The sequence below is a fragment of the Marmota flaviventris genome, chromosome 3 (genome assembly GCF_047511675.1).
Source record: "Marmota flaviventris isolate mMarFla1 chromosome 3, mMarFla1.hap1, whole genome shotgun sequence".
NCBI lineage: Eukaryota > Metazoa > Chordata > Mammalia > Rodentia > Sciuridae > Marmota > Marmota flaviventris.
The window spans coordinates 125,714,152-125,738,110 of NC_092500.1; the positions used below are offsets into that span (position 1 = coordinate 125,714,152).

General features: G+C 38.0%; 1 protein-coding gene across 1 annotated transcript in view; it reads right to left on the minus strand.

Moving 5' to 3' along the window:
* Nucleotides 1-23,959, minus strand: part of LOC114104827 (antigen WC1.1-like) — a 185,280-nt gene that overhangs the window by 39,219 nt on the left and 122,102 nt on the right. The window contains 8 exon segments of the mRNA XM_071609306.1: nucleotides 2,974-3,117; nucleotides 3,120-3,290; nucleotides 3,379-3,456; nucleotides 3,459-3,686; nucleotides 13,117-13,431; nucleotides 18,243-18,554; nucleotides 19,598-19,915; nucleotides 19,993-20,085. Coding sequence (XP_071465407.1) covers nucleotides 2,974-3,117; nucleotides 3,120-3,290; nucleotides 3,379-3,456; nucleotides 3,459-3,686; nucleotides 13,117-13,431; nucleotides 18,243-18,554; nucleotides 19,598-19,915; nucleotides 19,993-20,085 — 1,659 coding nt within the window.

Here is a 23,959-nt window from a genome sequence, read left to right on the forward strand (position 1 = left end):
AGCCAGCACAGCTTGACTTAGGAACCTAGCTTAGAAAGTTATGCCTCCTCCTCTTGGCTTAGGATATATACTTTATGGGAAATCTACTCTTTGTAGAGACAATCACGTGGGAGAGAGCATTTACAGGTGGCTCTGTCAGCATCCCCAGTTGAACTTCAAGCTTCTGGCCATGTGAATGAATTATCCTTGATTACCATCTTGGTTGTCTTCAATGACCTCAGCTCCAGATGAGATCTAAGTGCAACCTCATGAGAGACTTCAAGAGACAACTACCAATAGCCTTTTGCCAAATTTATGAATCTGGAAATAATGGGCAAAATGAAATGTATTTTTTATTTGTGTTGCTATTTTTTGGGGGGAGGAATGTATTATAAGCAGTAGCTACTAGGACAATTACATTTACTGTGAAACAGCAATCTTATGTCCCCATGTTTATTGTGGCATTATACAAAATAGCTACAGTATGGAATCAGAAGCTACAGTATGAAATCAGAATCTACATATGGAATCAGATGCTCATTGCAAGAGAAATTCATAAAGAAAATGTGGTATAAATATAGGCATAGAGAAGCAGGGAATCCTGCCATTTGCATCAAATGGATGGAATTGTAGGACATTATGTTACGTTAAATAACCAGACACAGAAAGAAAAGTACAACATGTTCTCCATCATATGTGGAAGCCAACAGGTTAATTTATGGAATTTGGCAATGATACTGTGGTTATGTAAAACAATTCTTGAAAATATTTTAAGAGTAAAGGGACATACCATCTTATCCATCTACTCTTAACTATTCACTCAGAAATATTTTATATATTCAGGGATAAATGTTGCAGAATGAGGGATAATATAGAAAAATATAGCATTGGGGAATTTGCATTAGGGTTATCTGGGAATTTTATACTATCTTTGAAGTTCAGTCAGAATTTTCAAATAATCCATTAAGTAAATGAGTGAAAGAGAAAAAAGAAAAAGCCACAAAAAATGTGAAGATGAAACCTAGTTGTTATGGTTTAGATAGTGGGTGTCTCCCAAAAGCTCATGTGTGAGACAATTAAAGAAAGTTTAAAAGTGAAATGATTGGGTTATGAGACCCTTAGCTAATTAGCACATTAATACTCTGATATTAACTGAGTGGTGAGTGTAGACAGGTAATGGGTATCTGGTTGAGATGGGTCCCTTGGAGCATGTCTTTAGGGTTTATATTTTGTCCTTGTTGAGAAGAGTTCATTTTATTTTTTCTTCTTGGTGGCCTTCTGCTGACCTCCTTTCCCCTGCTCCACTCTTCTACCATGATATTCCACCTTACATCCGACCCCAAAAATGGAGTAGTTGATCTATGGACTGAGACCTCTGAAATGTTTGGCTTCAAAATAAACTTTTTCTCCTTCTTGTCAGGCCTTTCTATCACAGTACAAAAAAAGCTTACTAAAACATTAATATCTAGAACATTTCACTAAAAAACAACACATAAAATAGCATCATAAACCTAAAACCCCAAGAGTATGCCTATTAAGAGTTATGTATAGTCTCTGAGAGAAATTAGAGATATACCTTGTAAGACAGCTCCATATTGATGGTTACATTAAAATCAAACTCAATATAAATATCATTATGTGATTATTGAATTAACTATACCAACTGAATTATTGAATTAAATATATCAAGTTGTAAAATTTATGCGAAATTCATAAGACCAATTATGAACAATACACTGGACAGAAAAAATAACACAATTAGAGCAGTTGCTTTAAAGTAGTCTTTAAAAAAGTTAGTCACACATGCTATGAAGTTATAATTAAGGAGGTGTGCATGGCTACAAGCATAGAAAATGACAGAATGGAACAGAACAGAGCATAGAGCATAAGTCAGAAATATATGCACACTGTGTATTTCAAAGGTGACACAACAGTGGGGGAAGGCTTTTCAGTAATGATTATGAGTCAAATGGATGTATAACCAATAATGTGAAAGATTATTTTACACCACACTCCCTAAGTAAAATTCCAACCCTAGAAAGGTTGTGCAATTATATGTAAAAGAACTGTAACTAAACTTCTATGTGATACTCTTGGAGAACATTTTTATGATCTTATGGTACTAAAGTTCTATTTAAAAGGGCATTAGAACACTAAGTGTACAGGGAATATTGATATGCTATGCTTCATTAAGAACAAGAATCTGATTCCAGAAAGAATACCATAATAGGAGAAGGCCTGGATTAAAAATCATACACAAATATATCCATATTTGCACCAAAAGTTATTGGCATGGTAATTTGTAGGATCATTATTTGGGTACTCAAAAATTGTGAACTACTCAAATCTCCATATAATTTGAATGGATCAATACATGATCCTGTATTATTTGGCTGAAAACCCTACAGCAATAAAAATAAATGAGATTAGGCTAAAATAAAAAGATAGGTAAATTCTAAATATTATGTTGAGTCAAAATAGACATAAAGAGAGAACATGCTATAACTTTACATAAAGCTCAAATCCTGACAAAATTTTCTTTCACAGTAGAATTTAGAGTGGTCTTCTTTGGAGGGGATGGGGACACAGTGACTGAGGTATCTGCAGGTGACTTCTGGGAGCAGCTGATGATCTCTGATTGTCCAGGGTGAGAAACTGGACCGAGCTATTATTCATTATTTTACAGTGTTCTCTATGGATTATAAAAAAAATAATAATGCTTACTTAAAACCATTCCTCATACCCCTTGGATGATCATTGAGAAGAACAATATTTCACCACACAATGCCTCAGTTTTGAAGTCAGTTCTCCACATTGTCTGCTCTTAGAGACATGTCACTCAAGTACCAATCAGTTCTGACATTTTTCAGGAGCTGAACATTTGTATATGCTGATAGAAGACAGGCTTTTAGCAACATCCCACATTTTCTTGCCCACAAAGTGTGTAGGGAGGTTAAGTTCCTGCTGAGAGTCTCACCTGAGCAGACAACTTACCTGAGCAGACCACAGAGGCTGTGTTTCCATGGGAACAGGCAGGAACACCTAGGGCAGTCACAGGGCAATTCCACAAGAAGGATTCAGACTCTGAGCAGTGGAATTGGTCTCTCCAGATCGCATCTCCTCCTTCCACAAAGTATGCCCCCTTGGGGTGGAGATGGCGACTCCACAGCCCAGCTGAAGGCAAACTACATTGGCATTGGCCATATTCCAGTGGGAGGCACAGAGAGTTCTCCAGCCTCCAGAGGTCTTCATCTCCACTTGACCTTCACACTGAGAGCTGCCATTTTTCACAAGCCGAACATCTGTATGTCCTGGTAGAAGACAGGATTAGCAACATCCTACATTTTTCTTACCCTCACAGAGTGCATAGGGAAGTTAAGGTCCTGCTGTGAGTCTCACCTGAGCAGACAACTTGCACAGCCCCCCTGTGGTGGCAACTACCTCCAGGACAGGGCACTCTGGGGCGGAACCAGAGCCAGGTTCTTGTCCCTTACCCTGGAACTCTTCAGCCCAGACCTGTTCGCCACCCTTTCTGAAGGGCAGGTTCCCTAGGACAGATGCAGCCTTGCCACACCCCAGCTCTGCACAGATGACCTGGGCTGTGGATAATGTGAAATTCCTATCAGATACTGGAATTCACTCTCCTCCAGAATTCACTTCCACTCGCCCAGAGCAAAGTCTATGTCTTCCAATCAGATGCACAAATCCTATGGGAGAAAAAACAAAAAGAAGTGTCAGGGAATAGAATTGGAAGCTACAAGTCACATGTAATAGTGTAAAATCTTTCATTTTCCATTGTTGGTTTCTGGGAGTAGATTTAACAGATGGTGCCAAAATATGAATTCTATGAACAAGTGTCTGAATTCACTAATCTTTTGGAGGTTATATTTTAAAGAGTATGAGACTTGCAGGTTCATCTTAAAAATTAGTCATCAGTACAGTTATCCAGTGACAGAAACAACAAATATCAGCCTCCAGAACAGAAACCTGACTGGCTGAAGGCTCTGCCTGTGGATGCAACCAGGTCTTCTTCTCTATGAACTCTGGTTTTCACACAGTTCCACCTTCACATTAAAGGTCAACATCAGCACCACCAGAGAAGGCCACCAGTTTTGTATGACTGATTGTAGTTTCAGCTCAAATAGAAACATAGTCTTGCCTTCAGTGGCATTATTTCCTTTTTATTTTTCTTTTTTCATTCTATATGGCCTATTTCTAGTATCCAAGGGTTAGAATGTCTGAGTTGAGATAGAACATTACATCCCAATTCTCTCTTAGATAATCCACTGTGATATCTTAGTACAGTGCCCTCTAGATAAAATATTAAGAGGGAATCTTTGTCTTGGGCACTGAATTCTATTGCAATGTCAAACCGTTTGCAGAGACATTTGTATAATTTTCATTAATAAAAATTGGAAGCATTTCAGATAAAGAAATAGATCAACCAATTCAGGTTTCACCTTTACTCCGCTATTCTTCACTGATGATTGAGACCTAATCTGCCATAGCCTGAGAGGGCAAAGAGAAAAATTATTCAAGTACATTATACTGAGATGATCAACTAAGCATCTGTCATTGTACAGAACAGAGATCCTGAGATCTTCAGTGAGCAGTATTGTTACAAACTCAGCAATACACTTATTTACCTTTAAAAACACATTGAGGATTTGTTATGTTCTGAGCATTGTATTATAAAGTAACATATGTCAAAAATCCTTGAAACAACTTTTTGAAAAAGACATGATTTATACATTAGAGCCAGCTACCATCAATACAGACAGTATTTTTGGAAGATGATTTACTCTGTTACACTTAATGAAATATAAACACAACAGTCAAAGTATGGTTTAGATGTTAGTATACATTGTTCTATAAACCCAAAAACCTTTCTATTGAAAGTGGTATTATCATGGTCCAAAGTTCTTCAGATAAACAGGCAATTCTTATATCATACTTGTTTAGAAATCCTCATTAGTTCTATTTGCAAAATTATATATAAATTTTGGTAATATGTCAATGTTATAAAGATATGTGGAGAAAAAAAGTTCCCCTTCCTCATTTTCATTACCAGATGGTTGAGATAAATAGTACCACAGTTTTATTGTTCACTCTTCCTTTCACCTGTCTTTCTTATAAAGATTATATTCTCAAGTAAAATTAAGGTGCCATATTGAACCTACCACTCAGTCTGCACAACCTAGAATCTTGAAATCTTAGCAGTTTGAATGTTGAGGTTGTTTCATCTGTGTCTATAGTGTATGGACACATAATTGCCAACTATTTGTTCATAGCAGCCCTCCCTTTGGAATCTTAGAGAATGGAAGACTTCAAGGCCTAAAGATTATTTAAGAGGCCTAAATTGGTAGAACTTATCAACAATATCTGTTTTATATTGTCTCCTAAGATAACTGCTGTGCATTTTTCTCTCAAGGCCATAAACACCATTTACAGTGGAAACTTCTAATTTGACTTTGAGGCATAATATGAAGCACACATAATGTGTGAGGATTTTTTGAAAAATAAAACATTAAATATAATATCCAATGCTGAATCTATTACTGAAAATTTTTATTACAAACAATTCAGCCTCAGCTCTCTATCTCACCTGGGAGGCTGTCATCTTCAGGTTACTTGAGAGTTATGCAACTCAAGCTCCCAACAATGAATGTAAACTGAATTTTTAAAAATGGTGTACATATAAATAGGATGGATTGCAATAAAATGATCTGTTCAGTCAACTGTGGATAAATTTCATAAATATAAAATTAAATAAATGAAAAATAAAACAAAACCACAATAGGTGAACCAATTCAAATAGATTTGATGCACAAGCCTGGCAGAGTTCACATGAACTTCTGAAGGGAAGTGTGATGAATAGGGACCTAAGGCTTCCAAGACCCCCAATCCCCATATTCCTTCCCAATCCCTGCTTCTTTTTCTTAGCTCTTCAGAACTAACTTACACATAGAGCTGAGAATGTGGGTCCTGGTGCGCTGCTGGATCCACAAGAGGGTAAAATCAGGGAAAAGACTTCACCTGTCTCTACCTGTATTATTGGCCCACCACTATAACCAGAGTGGGTGGAATGGTATGAATGAGCACATCAAATGCACCTAATTATTATCATGAGGACTGGCTTCCCAAAGAAAAAGATGCTCAGCAGAATATTAGGATGAGCAAATATGTGGGATCCATGTAAATGCAACCACAATAATTTTATGATGGTGTTTAATAACTATTTTATCCTTTTAATGGTTAATTCTGTTTCCTTTAGGAAATGCACTTATTTGCTGAAACAGTTTAATATCCAAGTTGTTAATTCTGTTTTCCATAGGACTTGAAATTTCTTGATAAAAATTAAGTGTGTCCATGAATCAAGGACATTTATGACAGAAGGCTGGTGTGAAGGGAACAATTATGTATGAAATATGTTAAAAATTATTAAAAATTATATTTTTATTAAATAATAAGCTTAGAGTGGATTGGAATTGAATACAAACATGTGTATATGTATGTGAAATTCAGTACTCATAAAATCATTCACATACCTACATTTAATTTTAAATAATAATATTTTAAAATTATTAGACTATATATGCTTATAGTGTTAGATATTTTAGGGATAGATACTAAATAAAAGAAAATTAGTCTTTGTTTGGTATTTTCCTGTATAGTCAAATATGTATATGTCAAAAAGAGTCAAAACACCGGGTTGGGGTTGTGGCTTAGCAGAGAGTAATCCCTTTGCACGTGCAAGACCCTGGGTTGGATCTTCAGCACCACATAAAAATAAATAAGTGAAATAAAAGTATTGTGTCCAACTACAACTAAAAAATAAATATTAAAAAGAGTCATAACTCATGGAGAACAAATGATACCCGCTCTTTAGAAAATATCAGAGTGGATATAAAGAAGACCCATTCTAGGGCTTTCTTTTTAATATAACATTTTCAGTATGTCCTCTAACATGACTTTTCCATATTGACTAAAGTCTTTGAATTATCTCATATAACACAAATCCTTTCATTGGTCTAGAATTGGGTAAGGAATCAATGTCATTACTGATGATGATTTTGATTAAAACACAATTTTTCTACCTCAAAGTTGTGGAGGACAAAAGTAGGGAATGAGAGTTTTAGTGAGGTTGGCTCCTTCTCTCAAGACTGCAGGAGGGGATCCTTCCTCGTCCTCCCTCACTTTTGCTGGTCAATGACAGTCCTTGCTGTGCCTTGGCTCAAAGATGTATCATTGTAGTTGCTGTCTCTGTGCTTACTTGTCCCTCTTCTCTGTGTCTGTCACTATGTTCCCTCTTCTGAGGACATGGGTCAGGTTGGATTAAGAGTATGGATGACAGACTTTAGAATATGACTGAAGAATTCAATGCAAAACAGCAAGATGAAAATTCCTCACATCCTTTCTGCTATAGTAACTGGCTCTTCTTCTAAATCTGTGATGCTTCAGTGAAGATTTTTGAATCTCCTCCTGTGATGCATCACACTTAGAGAATAGAGCCACATCCCAGTCTAATCATCTGTTCCAGGAGTAGTAGGACTGGTAAGAGGAGGCACATTCGCCTTAGTCCCTATAGAGAAAGCAGTGATTGGCAAAGATGACGTGAAAAGAAAAGAAGAAGTAGTTCTTTATTTATCCCCATGGTTGCATGTTGTTTCAGTCATGACCACCAATTGAAATTACATGAGGCATGGTAAGGACATTTCAATATCTGCATGATATGGGCATTTTCATGATATGTGATGTCTTAATGTTGAAATAATTCCATAGATATTGTCATGTGAGGTACATTGATTTTGGGTTCACCAGAGCCATCTATATGTTAGTTTGAAACAATATCAACATTTTTTCTGTGTCTTTTGCCTAACATTTCTCCACATGAGGGCCATGACAGAGCCTGACTGACTTGAGCTCCTCACTCAGCTTGTGTCTGACTCATCTGAGGACAGGTGTTGAATTTTCAGGGTGAAGACTGGGCTGACACTAAAGGCTACTCTCCAGCTCCTTGTCCTTTTAAAGGAAATTGTTCTTCCAAATCTCATCTGAAAGATATTAGGACTTATGCGTATATAGGAGGCATAGTAGAGAAAGAACAATTTTACCAAGAACCACTGAATGGAGAATTAACACAATACAACAAATTCCATGAAAACTTCAAAGGACCAACACAGCAAAAATTAAAAGTAACTTCAAAACCTTAATGTTTGACACTACATATTGAACACTAAAGAACAAATTTTTCTTTTTGTGTCATAAATCAGAAAGAATTAGAGACACACTCATGCTTCAGTCCAAAAGGAGGATGCATCAAAGCCCACAGTAACCAACCAAGGAATATGGTCCTGCTCTGTGGCGTAAGAAATTTGCAGGATTGGCACTAAAAAGAACTGAAGGTGCAGAGTGTGTGTTTGGCACATGGCAGAAAATGACTCTTTTGGTGGCTTCTCTAATAGGGAGAAATAGATGGGAAGCTCACAGTCAAGGTCTGGGTGTTATATTCCTGTATAAATAAATAAAGTACTGTGGTGTTTATATTAAATTCATCCTCAGTCTCAATTTCCCTTCCTAAAACTCTCTATCTGAATTGTCTAGTACCCTAAATTCCTCGACATAACGGCCTTTTTCATGGCTACTTAAAGATCCACAGTGATAAATGCTGTTGACAGTGTTAAATGTGTTATAAGTTGCTAAAAATGATATACTGTTGAAGATGCTTATATGCTACATCCTTATGTCTTGACAGAGAAGACAGACCTGGTGAGAATAAGTGACTTGGTAGAGGTTAGAGACATTGTGCCATCCAGATCTTTCCACCATGACCTCATTTCTGCCTCTCAGCAACAGTTCCTCTGGCTTCAACTTCCCAGCATCTCAGCTGCCCCCTACTTCATCCTCCAACCCCCGTCATTGAGGATATATCATTTTCTTTGCTCATTTATACTCTTATTTCACAGAGGTGGCCTCCACTTTACAAACTGGATTCATTTGCAAAAACACTTCAGTCAAGTCCAAGAAGGGCTTGTAGGGACCTTGTCTTCAGGAAACTACTCTTTATGTACCTGTATCAGCTCCTGGGAGATCCCCAATTCTCCACATCCAGCTTTAAGAAAACTAGGGCTCTTTCATCTTGTGGAAATGACCTCTCTGACTTCCCATCACTATTAGAACTTTCGGGCTCAATTTGATCCAGGTAAACCAAAGAGGCAGGGTGGCCAGGTTGATTTTCAACATCTTTCATCAAGATCTCACTTTTGTTTCTATCACTAAAAGCAAGATTGCTTCCTGAACCCTGCTGTAGCTGGGACTCATCTTCATACAATCAGTTCTCTAGGGTTTTGATCATAAGCCTTGTTTCTGTATCCATCTGTTTCCTCATCCATGACTTCACAATCTTACTATAATTTTAGGGTACAGAACTGTGTCATCTGAATAGATAGGAATGTCTCCATCAGATGTGGAGACATTGGCCAGGTAGAGGTCCACACAGATCCCAGTATCTTCTTTGAAAACCCAACTGTCCCTGAATTCTTGGGCTTCCCAGTCATCTCTGAAAGCTGCTGCATGAATTTCCCTTTGAGGCACAGGAAGAGGATAAGGAGAGTAATCATTGGAGGCCCCACAATTGGCAAAATGTTTGTAACCAGGAAAGGTAAAAGGGGACAGAGGGGTCTTCAAATGAGACATAATCTAAACTTTCCACTGCGGCCTGATAGAGGAAACAGGTATTTGAGGAGAGTATTCAGAGTCTGCTTCCCTGTTTTCTAATTCAAATACTAATTTCTTTTCAGAATTTGCTATGTTAAAGAAATGTTTTTAGGTGCTGGGTGTGAATATTTCAAGGAAACAATGCAGACAAAAACAAACCATTTCAAGCCATTTGAACTTTATGAGCAATCTGGTTGGGAAAAGAAAGAAAAATTGCTTCTGCAGAGGTCCACTGATTCACATGACTCATTCTCACTAGAGTAAATTAAAAAGTTGGAGTTAGATATATCCTTGACTGATTCTTTCTTCAAAGACACATTGCTTCCTTGGGCAAGTTCCATGTCTTAAAAGGTGTCATCCACGAGGCCTTTTCTCTCCCCATTCTGTCATCAATACCTCATCTTTGAGTCACTCTTACAATTCATTCTTCTTCTTTTATATAGTGAGGGAGTACAGAATTCACACAAATGTACACGGAGTCACCACCCTAAACCAGGATCTTAAAGCCCAGGCACTGTAAGCTTCCTCTGTCTTTCTCAGAATGTTCTATTTGTTCCCTTCTTATTCTTATCAAATTTACCTCTCAGTGCACCTCTCTTGTATTACTGCATCATCACATATAAACTACATAACCTTCCCCCATATCTTGTCACCTGTAGCATTTTCCTCCTTTTTTCATTTAAATTAAATTTATTTCAACTGATACCTCGAACATAAATAGTATACCTATTAATAGAGTAAATAGATCTCTTGATGCATGTGTACATTGTGTTATCTTGTTTGCTCAAACACTGTTCATTTCTTTCTGTGAAAATTTTCAATATGCTCTCTTCTTGCTTTTTGAAATAAGTTTCTTATTGTTATCTACAGTCACCCAACTATGCAATGGTGCACCAGAACTTCTTGTTCCTATCTAAGTAAAACCTATAAGAGATTGATCATTCTGTAGCCTTACATTTCTTACCCCTACACTTTCCATCCTATAGTAATCACAATTCTAGTTTAAACTTCTAAACTTTTATTAGATCAAATCTTTCATATTTGACATATAATGAGATTGCAAGACCCTTGTTCTTCATGGCCTGAGTTATTTCACTTAACCTAATGATTTTCAGGTCAATGTTTTCATTCCTTTTCTTTTCTTTTTAGCTGAAGAGTATTCCATTATGCAAATATACTTCATTGTATCCATTTGTTAGTTGATGGACTCTTAGATTGTTTCCACTTCTTAGTTACTGTCAGTTATGCTGCAATAAATATGGGAGTACAGATGTCTTTTCAATATCTTGATTTCATTTCCTTTGAATGTATGCTCAGCAGTGGATTGCTGTATTGTGTGAGAATTTGGGGGGGTGGGGCTATCTGATAATATCTTTGTATTTCCATTGTTTGAAAAGTACAGTTTTGGCATGTTCTGTATTTTTTTATTGGAAGATTTTTTTCTTCAATTCTATGAAAATCTCATGGCACTCACTTCTGTTCCTCATCTTTCCTGTTGGGAAGTTCACTGCCAGATGAATTAGGACATCCTTATATGTTGTTTGTTTCTTTTGTCTTGATTCCTTTAGACTCTTTATCTTTCATCCCTGAGAACTGTATTATAATATGTAATGATAAGAGCTCAAAGGGTCCAGGTCAAATCTGGAATTTTCACCCCTAAGCAGAGACTTAAATCTCTCCATAGTGTGCTGCCTGGTGCTTTGGGAAGCAATGAGGAGGGAGGTCCTGTGGTCACAAATGCTGCAATGCTATGTCACACACTGAGGCCACAGCCTGCCAAGGCAACATAGAACCAGGGGGGACCAAGGTCCTCAGTGCTGTGACCAAGGTCTTCAGTTGCCTACTGGTGAAGTGGACTCATTGTCCAAGACTCCTGCAACCAACCACAGGCTCTTCTTGAGTGTGTCCCACCAGCACACAGCTCTTACTCTCTCTATGAGTTCTGTCCCACCTTTGAGGACTGTAATCCCTACTGAGTGCTGAGTGTCACCATGATGGGCCTGGCATTGTGCCCTAAAACAAAATCCTGTTTCTGCTCTTGTGTCCTGCTCCTTAGCAAGTGAAGTGTTGATTTTCCTTCTGTCAAGATAGTTTGGAGGAGTGGTAGTGGAGACAGTCTCTTTGCTGCCCAACAAACACAGTTACAGAGTCTCTGTCTGAGGTTACTGGCATGGGAACAAGGATTGTTGGGCTCTACTGGGCACCAACTTAGTTCTGAGTTTCAAGTCTGAGGCCTGGATGTAATTACCTTTCCATTTCCCAACAAGGGTGCATCTTCCTTCATGCTGGGCTGCTTGGATTAAGGGAAAGGGCAACTCTTATTTTCCTCTCTCCTTCACAACAGGGTCTTTTCTTTTTATTATCAAAAAAGTAGGCATTTGGGCTGGCCCTTGGGCTGGGGTTGTAGCTCAGTGGTGGAGCACTTGCCTCGCACATATGAGGCACTGGGTTCTATCCTCAGCACAACATAAAAGTAAATAAATAAAATAAAGGTATTGTGTCCATCTATAACTAAAAACATATATTTTTTAAAAGCAGGCACTTACCTGGGTCTTTTTCTTTTCATACACATAGTTTATTTTCTCATATCAAACCATTTTGTGTGTAAAAACAGTTTATGTGGTGTATTTGTGGTAGATCACTGAATAAACACCTTAATTTGAGTCTTAAACTATGTAATCTCTTACCATAATAAATAAGCATTTATATTTTATTGCTTTCTACATTGATCTGGAAGCACAGTGTTCAATTCACCTCCCAAGATGAGTTTATGCACAAGTTGCTTGAAAAAGAAATGTAGAGAGAATCTATTTTAGTAAAGAAAGGAGAAATTGTGACTCAGAGCAAAATGCTCACAGTTGCTCTGTCCCTTCCTGACAATGAGCAGATAATTCTGATGTCTAAATCTGGAAAGGAGAATTGCAACTTTCCCATAATCCATAAATTCCCCAGTGATGTGTTTAATCCCATCCCTGTGCCCAAATAAATACTAACCCAGTGCAAAAATACTTCTGACTGTATATATACACCACTCAATTCAACTGAGGAAAGTAGGACCTTATTCTTCTCTGTCCTTTGAAAACTGCTGCAAACAGAGTGTGTGTGCTAATTTTGTATGTAATCCTAAAAATAGTAAATTAGAGAAACAAAATTATGATGATTGATTTTAAATTGAAATACAATACTCTACAAAAAATCTTGTCAAGTAATAGTGGAAAAGAAGGGAAAAGACAATATTTGGGATTTAAAAAAAGACTGTAATAAATGAAGATCATCATCCACTGCCATCCCTGAATCTACTGATTCAGGGAAGGGCATCCTACTTCTCTCTGGACAATTCATTCTTTATTTCCCCAGGGATCAGACACTATTCCTGGAACTTTCCATTCTCTTAGGTAGTGGAGAATGCACTGACCATACCTGAGCAGATGACTCCTACATCTTTAGAGTGCCTGCAGTTGTTCGCTCCCTGGCCCAGGACAGGGCACTTCCACAAGTAGGCCTCCTCTCCTGTGAACGCCAGGTCCATCAGCCAGATGGGCCCAGATCCCAGTCCAAATTCTGCATAGAGCAAGGCATTGAAGGCCACTCCACAGCCCATTTGTCTGCACACCACATCTGTGTCTTTCAGGTCCCAGCTGTTATGACAGACAGTTCCCCAGGAATGCTGGTGTAGGATCTCCACTCTGCCTGCACAGCAACTGCCACCATCCACCAGGTGGAGTTGTGGGCTCTCTGAGAAGAAAGACTCATGTCAATGGTTGTATTGACAAAGAGAATGAGAAGGTTTCTACTGTCATGTGGTACTCCCTCCTTCAACAAATCAGTTGGAGAATCTACTTTCAGAATGCAGTGCTGTGGTGTAAGACATGGAGTTATTCATTATACTAGGAGCGGGTAAGTCTTAGTTCTATCATCACTTGTAGGAGAATTAATTGTGAAAAAATAAGAAATGGAATTAACTACAGTATAATCAAGTGAGTTGTCTCAATAGAAGTTATCATGTAACTGATCAGAATAAAATTTGTTATTGGTAGAATTCTGTATATGATGTGACAAAAAAAAAATTGAGAAATGCCAGGTTTTTTAATTTGAATAGCCGAATGTGTCTTTTCTGAATGATTTCTACGAGTTACTGTAATGGGCCAGTATCTGAATTGGCTTCTTGAGGATATATGCTTCAGGACCCATGACCTCAGATTGGAAGGGTCAGAGCACAGAAGATGGAGTGAGAAATGGGATGAGATCATCAGAAGTCTTCGTTGACAGTCATGAATCCAGTAAAAAAATGTAATTAAGACTGAAAAATAAATGGATCATAAAAAAAACCATAGTTAATGCAATATATTTCAGTAATGGTTCTAGCCTTCAGAGTTAAAATATGGGTATGCAATTTTAAATTTGCATTCACTTTAGGTAGATTGGGCAACCTCCCTAAATAGATGATGTAAGATATTGACATTGCCCAAATGACACTGGGAATTATAGAATGCTACATGTCCCTCTAAATATATTTAATCTATGCTTGGACTTCCTGCCAGGTATTCTTGATGAGGAATCAAATAGCAGAACAGAACTACACTATTTGTTGAGGGCCACAGATAAGTCAAGATGGCGCCTGGCACTTTGCCAGGAGGAGTGGTTTGAGAAGTAATGCCAGCGAGCCATTAAGATGATGGAGATTCCTTAATGACTGACTGCTGTATCTAGATGATGTTAATTAAGTTAAGCTGTGTGTAATTATTGAGATGATGAGGATTCCTTAATGACTAATTGATGTATCTAGATGATATTAATTGAAAAAGCTGTGTATAATGAGTTAGGTATAAATACCTCTGTTGTCCTACAATAAAGGGGCTCCCGATGTTTCAACCTTCACAAGTTGCTTGTCACCCCCCGGTTATTTTGCCCAGCCAGACTGCAGCAACTATTTATGACTCTGTGAGTGAAAAGAGTCAGGAACACAGGAAAAACTGTATTCTGAGAAGAGAAAGAGGAAAAAACACTGGGAACCAATAAAGAAATGATGAGAAATGTTAATGATATGGAGAATCATTAAGGCAGCCCAGAGAAAAGTATAAAGCAATTTACAACTTCAACTCCAGCTGTAACCATGTAATGGATAGCCATGGGAGAAACACATGGTTCTTACAAGTTTTAGAACAAGTTTGGGGGGAGAGGTTCTAAGAGGGACTCCTCCTGCACAACAGGAGAGCTTTGGAAAAGGAATCCATCACATTGCTCAACAAGAGTGCTATAACCTGGGATTATCTTGGCATGGGTCCTATTGTAGGGGATAAACTGTACTAGGATTATAAAACATGGATTATTCATAATTCCAGGTCCCTGGGCCACCCTCCACATTGATTCTGTGAAGGAAGTGAGCACCTACAGTCTTAGATAGGAAGACTGACTTTCACAAACACAGTGACAGAGTGGCACAGAAGAGCCTAGAGGCCTCACTGACATGTGGTCTTTCTCTATGTGAGGAGGAGTGATTTCAGTCTCATGTGGTTGCACATGGAAGCCATGTCTGATAGCTCAGAGACCACATCTGGTGATTCACCCCATTCCCATGGCCTATCTTCAGAGTGGAGCTCAGTGTTTGGAGAGCTTACACCACTTTTCACAGGCATTCCAGGGATTTACCATGGCAAGGACACTTGGCACTCCCCCATGAGCATGAGTCTTTGGAATAGTGTGTGCCTACCAGTTGGGTCCAGAAACTACTGAAGGAAAGGCTTGGATGATTTTGACTTTTGCCATACACCCAGATTTGCAAATAGAATTTATCCAGCATGAATATGGCCTGCCCCATCAATATTCCCTTAACCTCCATGGCAGGAAATGAGAAGCTCAGTGCAGCCAGCATATCACACAATATCCTAATTCATCTTGATGGGAACTCAAAGGAACTATGATTGGTTTCACTTTTTAGGCTACTAACTTAGTATTTCTGGTGGATTCAATTGTTAAATAACCAAAAATGGGTTGTCTTCATGAAAGTATTTTGTCTGGGAGGAATTTTTATGCATTTAAAAAGTGTATACACACACATATTGTTATATTTTCCTTATTACTCTGTATTTAATGCATTTGTAAATTCTTCAAATGGATTTTTCTCTTTTCTTATTTCTCATCTTTGCTTTACATAATTAATTTCCTTTTATTAATTTACTTTCTCATTTATTCTGTTTATTCTTTGCCTAATCTATTGTTACTATTTTTTTTAGTTTTTATTAAGTTTAATTGATTATTATTGTATTTATACAGCTGATTTATGTTTATGTGGTAGATACTGCTATTATTCACTTTCTTCTTTCTTATTTATGATGTTTATCAAGCCAAGAAACTTGAACAGGTTGGATGTACTTTGCCACTGAGTTACACCACCAGACACTAGAATGAGGATGTACTTATTTTAGCCACAACCTAGCCCTGCACAAGCTTTGGTGGATGTTTTGGTTTGGATGAGAGGTGTCCCCTGAAAGCTCCTGTTGAGACAATGCAAGAAGTTTTAGAAGATAAATGATTGGGTTATGAGTCTTAATCCAATCAGTGAATTAATCCCCTGATGAGATTAACTGAGTGGTAAGATTATTTTTGTCTTTGACTGTCAGAGGAAACCATGGAGTTGAGTGTCCTTGAAGGTGGAGGATTATAATGGGGCATCATATTGACTAATCAGGGTAAGAAAAGCATGTGCATTCCTGAGGAGAGTGGAAAACTGAAAATATGAAAAAGGAAAACACTTGGAAGCTGCATGAAGATAAAATATCTGTGAAAGGAGCATCAAGAGTATGTGCCACAAGGAGAAGTATCAATAGTCAGAGAAGGAACAATGCAATCAGGATCTCAAGCTGGACAGCTAGTGATGGTCAATAGTGTGGCCATAAAGCAGATGGGGTATGAGGGATGCTTCAAAGGGAGATAGTCAGGGATGGAGAGGCCAGGATGTTATCTCAGTTGTATTCAATTATGCTGGCAGCAGAACAGGAGAAAGAGGAGCCTGGGGAGACTGGTACTGCAGCCTTCCTGGATGAGGGGGAGTGATCAGTTGGGAGAATGACATCAACAGAAGTGGTGGCACTAGCCACCTCAGGGAGCAAATTTCAAGTATTTGGATATGGAAACAAAAAGAAAAGAAATTGTTGAAAATGAAAAAGTAAAGCAAGAATATACTTCCTCTAAAATTTGTCTCAGAAATATCCCATTTAAAGGGAAGCACAGAGCCTCCCAATGACAAGGACATCATTGTTCTCAGAGGACAGACAGGTTTTTCTCAGAACATGAAACTGAATGGTACATAATAGGTCTTAAAAAATTAGAAGATGATAGACTCCAATTGCCAAAAAGCCCCATGGAATGTTTTCTGGGACAGGATTGAAGTGGCATACTTGTTTGCAATAGGATATGGATAAAGGTTTAGAGGCGGTAGTATCAACCAAGACCACTCGGACTGCGAGAAGGTCAATTCAAGACAAAAATAAGGGAGACCAGGCCCCTCACCTCACAGAAATTCCCCATGATATGCAGATGAGAAGATAAATAAACAGCTTTTCAACAGGATTGTTTTCTAATACATGCTTTGGAGAGGACTCTAGCTTTTATTATGCATCCAGGTAATCATGCATCTCTCTTTCCACCCTGCTCCTGCTTTGCTCATGATGGGATTTTATCAGTACATCAAGGTCACCATGCTCTTCTTACCTCAATATTTACACTGACCCAATGTTCTGCTTTCATTCTGCATTGGACTTCTAATCCTTTAGGTTTCAACTTAAATATGATTTCTCTCTTCCTCAATGTACATATTTCCACAGCACCTACAATACCTTCATTACACTCAGATTTATGCAGGGTGTGTTTCATTAGGCTGGAGTGCAAACTGCATGATAGGAGGGGTGGTATTTCCTCCTTGCATCTTTCCCCCTGCCTGGAATTAAGTTTCTACCTATAAATCGCTCAATTACTTACCATCAACAAACTAATCTGAGAAGTTTTCTGGTGGTGGATTCCAGAGTAAACATCCTACTGTATTAGATACCCCAAGTTGCCACTCACTCAATTGAAATTGTGAGAAAGATGAAATGTTTACTCCTAACCTCAATTTCCTCATGTGAAATAAATGATCACCATGGTACCTACCAAGAGTTGATTGTGTCTGTGAGAACAAAGTGATAGCATATAGCAAGCAATGTGTATAACTAACATCCAGTCATTCACCCTCTCACTAAGGAAATACAGATTAATTAACACAACTTAATACTGCATGAGCTAATTGCTAATAATGTACATCAGAGTATAACTTCATGCTCCCATGTTGTCAATTTAGTCTCTGGTTCTTTGCACATAAATTGGTATTATCAATGGTTTCCTTACATCTGCCTTTGAAATGGGACTGCAACAGTGGGATTTAGTAATCTCCATCCAGTATTCATTTTGTAGACTTATTTCAACTCATCCATTATGTTTGAATATGTGAACCTTTCCTAATAACAACCTACAGGCATAGGACAAACACATAGAAATAGACAGTAGGGCACCTGTACATGTGATATGAGCTTCCTCCTTTGGAGAGCAAGATTGGTTTTTCCAAGGGTCAGAAGGACACTGCCAGAGAGAGGTATCAGTTTCCCGACAGTGGATTCCATCTACCCTGTGGGATCTAGAACCTTCCCTGGAAGGAACCAAGAAATCCAGAGTCCCAGTGTTCCCACAGCCAAGCTGTCTGCAGATCATGGACAAAGTCATAGCCTCCATGGGGCTGTGGCAGACACTGGCCCAGGTGCTGTTGTAGAAAACTTCCAGCCATCCAGCACACTCCTGGTCCTTGCTTACCAACTGAGAGCCAGGAACTCTGAAATGGAAGGGGAAACATTGGGCTCAGTGTGTATTGAAGTCTTATTGATGTTTTTTTCTTTATTCCTGAGTAGAGAAAGTTCATTGTTACTCTGCTAAAGAAGTGCCCACCAGGTGCAAGACTGGAAGTTATGTCCTTATAACCTTTTTTCTAACTTGTACATCTCTTTCTCTTTCTACAACAATGTAACTTAGCAAATCAATAGGCAGAAACACTGACCTGGGGGCTCTTCTGGAAGTGAACTCTTTATCTACTATCTGAGGAACTACTTGACAGATCCTAGAAACAGAATATGGACAGAAGGGTGGCAGAATAGTGGAGCTCCAAATATGTCCTCTCACTGATCCTGGGAGCCTATGATTATTTTACCTTATTATAGAAGGGCTTTGCAGACATGAGTTATAATAGATCCTTTCATGGCTTATCCTGGATTAATAAGGGACTGCAACATAATCATATCCTTAGACTGTGTTCTCAAAAGAAGATAATTCCTTCTGGCCCTCATCCGAGCAAGATGTTGCTCAGTGTGTTGTGATACTGTTGGTTTGAAGAAGGTAGTGGTCATGAGACAAAGAATTCAGGCAACTTGTAGAAAATGGCAAGAAAAGAGTCTTCTGAGAGCTTCAGCTGTTGCAGCCTGATGACATCTTGAATATAGCCAAGACAGACCCAGGTCAGTATTCTAACCTACACACTGTAAGATTACACATATGTGTTGTTTTGAGTCATTCAGTCTATACTACCTTGTTATAGCAGAAATAAAAAAACTAATTTAGTGGATTAGGACTTCACAACAACAGGTAAGAGATGACTGCATTAAATGGGCAATGAAGAGAATGACTGTGTCAGGAGACAGGACTGAGAAGGGAGGAGCAGAAGCTAAGCTGCTGCAGCAGGATATGAAAGTACCTCATCTTCTCTGCTGGAAGGACAGGTACTGTTCTTTTCCTCTGCCCTGTCCAGACCACTGCTTTGGGGCTCAAACACTACCCTGAGACCCTCTCCTGCTATCTCCCACCTGTGCAGAGTGTGCAGCACAAACCTGAGCAGATGACCCCTCATCCTCCTTGTGACTGCAGTTGTGATGCCCCCAGCCCTGGGAAGGGCACTGCCACACATAGGCCTCCTCTCCTGTGCAGTTCAGCTCATCCAGCCAGATGGGCCCTGATCCCTCTCCAAAGTGAGCAGAGATGGTGGCCTCCAGGGCCACTCCACAGCCCAGCTGTCTGCACACCACGTGGGCATCACTCAGGTCCCAGCTGTCATCACAGATGGAGCCCCAGGAGCCCTGCTGCAGGATCTCCACTCTCCCTCCACAGTGACTGCCCCCATCCACCAGGCGGAATTGTCTGCTGTCTGAGGAGAGACAGGGTTATGTGAGTGGGCATTTGCTCAGGGAATGGGAAGGCTCTGGTGCTGGAGGCTTTGCTCACCTGAGCAGTTGGCAGAGTGGCCCTCTGAGGTTACAGAGCCTGCTGGGTCAGACCAGGAGTCATTGCATTGGGACAGCAGCTGGGTCTGGTTTCCTACAGAAGGGATTAGAGAGCAGGAAACTGAATTAAAGTACATAATAATCTACTGACGGAATCTGAGGTAAAAGCTATAATAAAGAAAGATTGATTTCCTTTCTTCAGAGCTGATATTCTAATGGAGATTTCTGCTTTTCATTATGTTTTTTTTTTTTTTGTTGTTGTTGTTGTTGTTTTGTTTTGTTTTAAGCCTATCCTTTGGAATATATCAGTGCTCCTGGAGAGCATTGAATAGCTCTTGGGGCAGCATGATTTTTGGAGGCAAGTTCAGAGAAAAGAAAAACTAGAATCAGATATTTTCCCCTATTGAAATTTTTCATTCAAAGGTAGTAGGAGAAACTCTGAAAATCTCAGCATGTTTGCCTGATTTCCCTGGGAATACATAAGTATAATTTAGTTTGAGCCAAAAAGGTGAAATTCTGTTAAATATCTTGAAAATTGATATCATATTTCGTGAATTGCAAGTAGAGTTTTTCTTTTAGATGGTGCCCAATATCTAACTACCTCAATCATTCTTACTTAAGGGAGCAGTATTCAACTTCTGGGACACACTCAAACTGACCTCCTTGATCTGACCTGACTTGATTTACCTATCTATACCAACTGCCTGTCTAATTCTGTCTAATTCTGGTTTCAATAAGTGACGCAGAAACAGTATTCCCACTGCTGGAATCCCAGGTCATAAAGCCACACAGAATGCAGACTTTCTCTATACCACCATCTTGGATCTCCTTCTTCCTTTCATTTTATTTATTTATTTATTAATCTTAGTTTGATAAATCTGAAAAAGTTTCAAGGATAATATGAAATTGCAGTTAGAGTTACATTCTTATTGATGTACATGATGGTGGGATTCACTGTGATGTTTTCATATGGGAAAATTATGTCAGATTCATTCCACTGTCTTTGCTTTTCTTATCTCTCTCCTTCCCTCTATTTCCCATTGAATGTATTTTTATTTGAATTGGTATCTTGGGGGGAATTTATTAAGCAGAAATAGCAATATTACATTGACTATGAAACTTAGTAATCCTGCATTCCCATGTTTGTTGTGGCACAATTTAGTCTAGCTATGGTATTGGAATCACCCCAGCTGCTCACTGAAAGACAAATTCATAAAGTATAAGTTTTATATATATATATATATATATATATATATATATATATATATATATATATATCCATAAAGAAGAATGAAATTCTGTTTTCATCAAAATGGATGGAACTGGAAGACATTGTGTTTTGTTTAATAAGCCAGATACAGAAGGACAAGAACCCGTGTCCTCTATCATATGTGCAAGCCAAAAGGAGTCCATTGGAAAATAGACAGGAGATTGCTACAAGGTGTAGGTCATATTTATAATACTAGATATATCCAATCTGGTATAAAAATTCTTGTGCATGAAGTTAAGAAAGATGTGTGTTTCGTGATTAATTTCTGTAATGTATATAGGTTAAATTTCTACTTTGGAAAAAAGGCAAAGCCAATTTTCATTTATGTAGAACAGACTCAAACATTGATTTACAAGTTATCTTATTACTTATTTTGCTTATTATCATACCTCAAAATCAGAACTTTTCATAAAATTATTGGTATGTATTCTTTGAAAATATCTTTACCATAGAATACAAAGAAAAATTAAAATAGTTTCATAGTAAGAAACATAAATAAACATGAGAACCGAACACAGCACATTACCATACATTTTTTAAAGTGAATTGATGAACCTAGCCTAATTCCATTTTAAGATTGGGAGTCATCTCATCACAAAGTCATGAAAAATTAATTTCTGTTTTACTATGTATTACTGAGATGTCTAAACTTGTTTGGAATTTCTGCTCATGCCTTGAACTCACCCATGCCTGGCTCTCCCTGATCAGATAACAACCCTCTCTGAAACCACAGTGGTGCCTCATAAATTCTGATGTTTGGATCTGAATTGATTCTCTACCTTGAAATGTTAAGCCACATAGATCATTAACCTACTATCTGCCTTTGTATTATCCTCTTAGCTGTTAAGTTCTCATGACACCTCTTTTACAACCTTTTGTTCTATAAAATCTTGTTCCTGAAGAGCTGGGGTGCTGATCTCTAGCCCGGCTTAGAGAGAGACAGCCACTGGCCAGCTTTCTTTGTGAAAACAATATAAATTTGCTTTAATTTGATTTAAAATTGTAGTTGATGGTATTTGCTTTGGCATGTAGTTCAACATGAATAACATATTTAGTAAAATTGGTAAAAATTTGATAATATACAGATAATACACTATATAATCATATTACATCAAGGTGGATTTATGAAATTTGGCAACAGCACTGTAGTTACATATGAAATTCTTGAAAATATTTTAGGAGTAATGGGACACATTACATTATCCACCTACTCTTAACTACTAACTCAGAAAGATTTGATAAATTTAGGCATAAATGGGTCAGAAGGAGGGAATATAGTGAAATAGTGGCATTTGGAAATCTGGTTTAGTGTTACCTGGCAATTATTCTTTGTTGGTATCCATAAACTCAGGGCATGTGCAAGTAAATGGATGGAGCTGGAGGATAACATGCTAAGTGAAGTAACCCAATCCCCCAAATCAAAGGCCAAATGTCTTCTCTGAGGTGTGGATGCTGATTCAGAATGCAGGTGGGGGGCATGGGAGGAATGGAGGGACTTTGAAAAGGGCAAAATGGAAAGGAGCATAAGGGAGGCAGTATGGGTGTGGGGAAGATGGTGGAATGTGGTGGACATCATTACCCTAAGTACATGTATGAAGACATGAATGGTGTGACTCTACTTTGTGTACAACCAAAGAAATAAAAAAATTGTGCCCAATATGTGTATCATGAATTGAAATACATTCTACTGTCATGTATAACAAATTAGAAAAATATATTTAAGGAAAATTTAAAAAGTAAAAATAAGAAAAAAGAAAATCCACCCCCCCCCATACAAACACAAAAATAAAAGTGAAAACAATTTAAACTCATTCTTATAATATTTCACTAAAAGAAGCATTAACAGCCTCAAACACAAAAACACCTAGGACTAAACATCATAAAGGCTATGTATGATCTTTGAGAGATATAAGAGATATTCCTCATAAGTCAATTTTCTGCATATTCATGTGTAGTCTAAATCCAATGTCAATCTAAATAACATCATGCTTTTATTTGTAGTAAACATATAGAGCTGCTTCTAAAATATTTGTAAAATGCATATGGCCAAGCATGACTAATGCATTAGGCAAGAAAGACTACACAATTAGAGGAGGTACTGTAAAGTAATCTTTAAAGAAAACTTACTCAGACATGCTATGAAGTTATAACAATTAAGGGTGTAAGGACTGCTGTAAGGATGCACAAACAACAGAACTGAATGGAACAGACTATAGAATGAGTAAGAAAATCGGCACCCTGTGTATTTCAAAGGTGACCCTGTGGTTGGGAAAAGCCATTTCAGTGATGATGCTGAGTCAAATTTCTGCCCAAACAATAATGTGTAATTTTTCTTCACATCATACACACCCTTACAATATCAACCTCAGAAAGATTGTACAATTTTTGCAAAAGAAAAAGAATTAAACATGTATAACATACCCTGGGAGAATATTTTTAAGCTCTTATGGTAGAAAGATTCTATTTAGTGTACAAAAAATGTTGACAATCTGTGCTTCATTAAGAACTACATTTGACACCTGAAAGAATATCATATTAAGAGAGTGAAAGTAAAAGGACAAGCGTTAAAAAAACTGATACAAATACATACATATCTACACCAGAAGCTATTACCATGAAAATATGTAGGATCATTATTTGGGAAGTCAACAAGCCTTAAATCTCAATATCACTTGAATGTATCCATACATGGTCATGT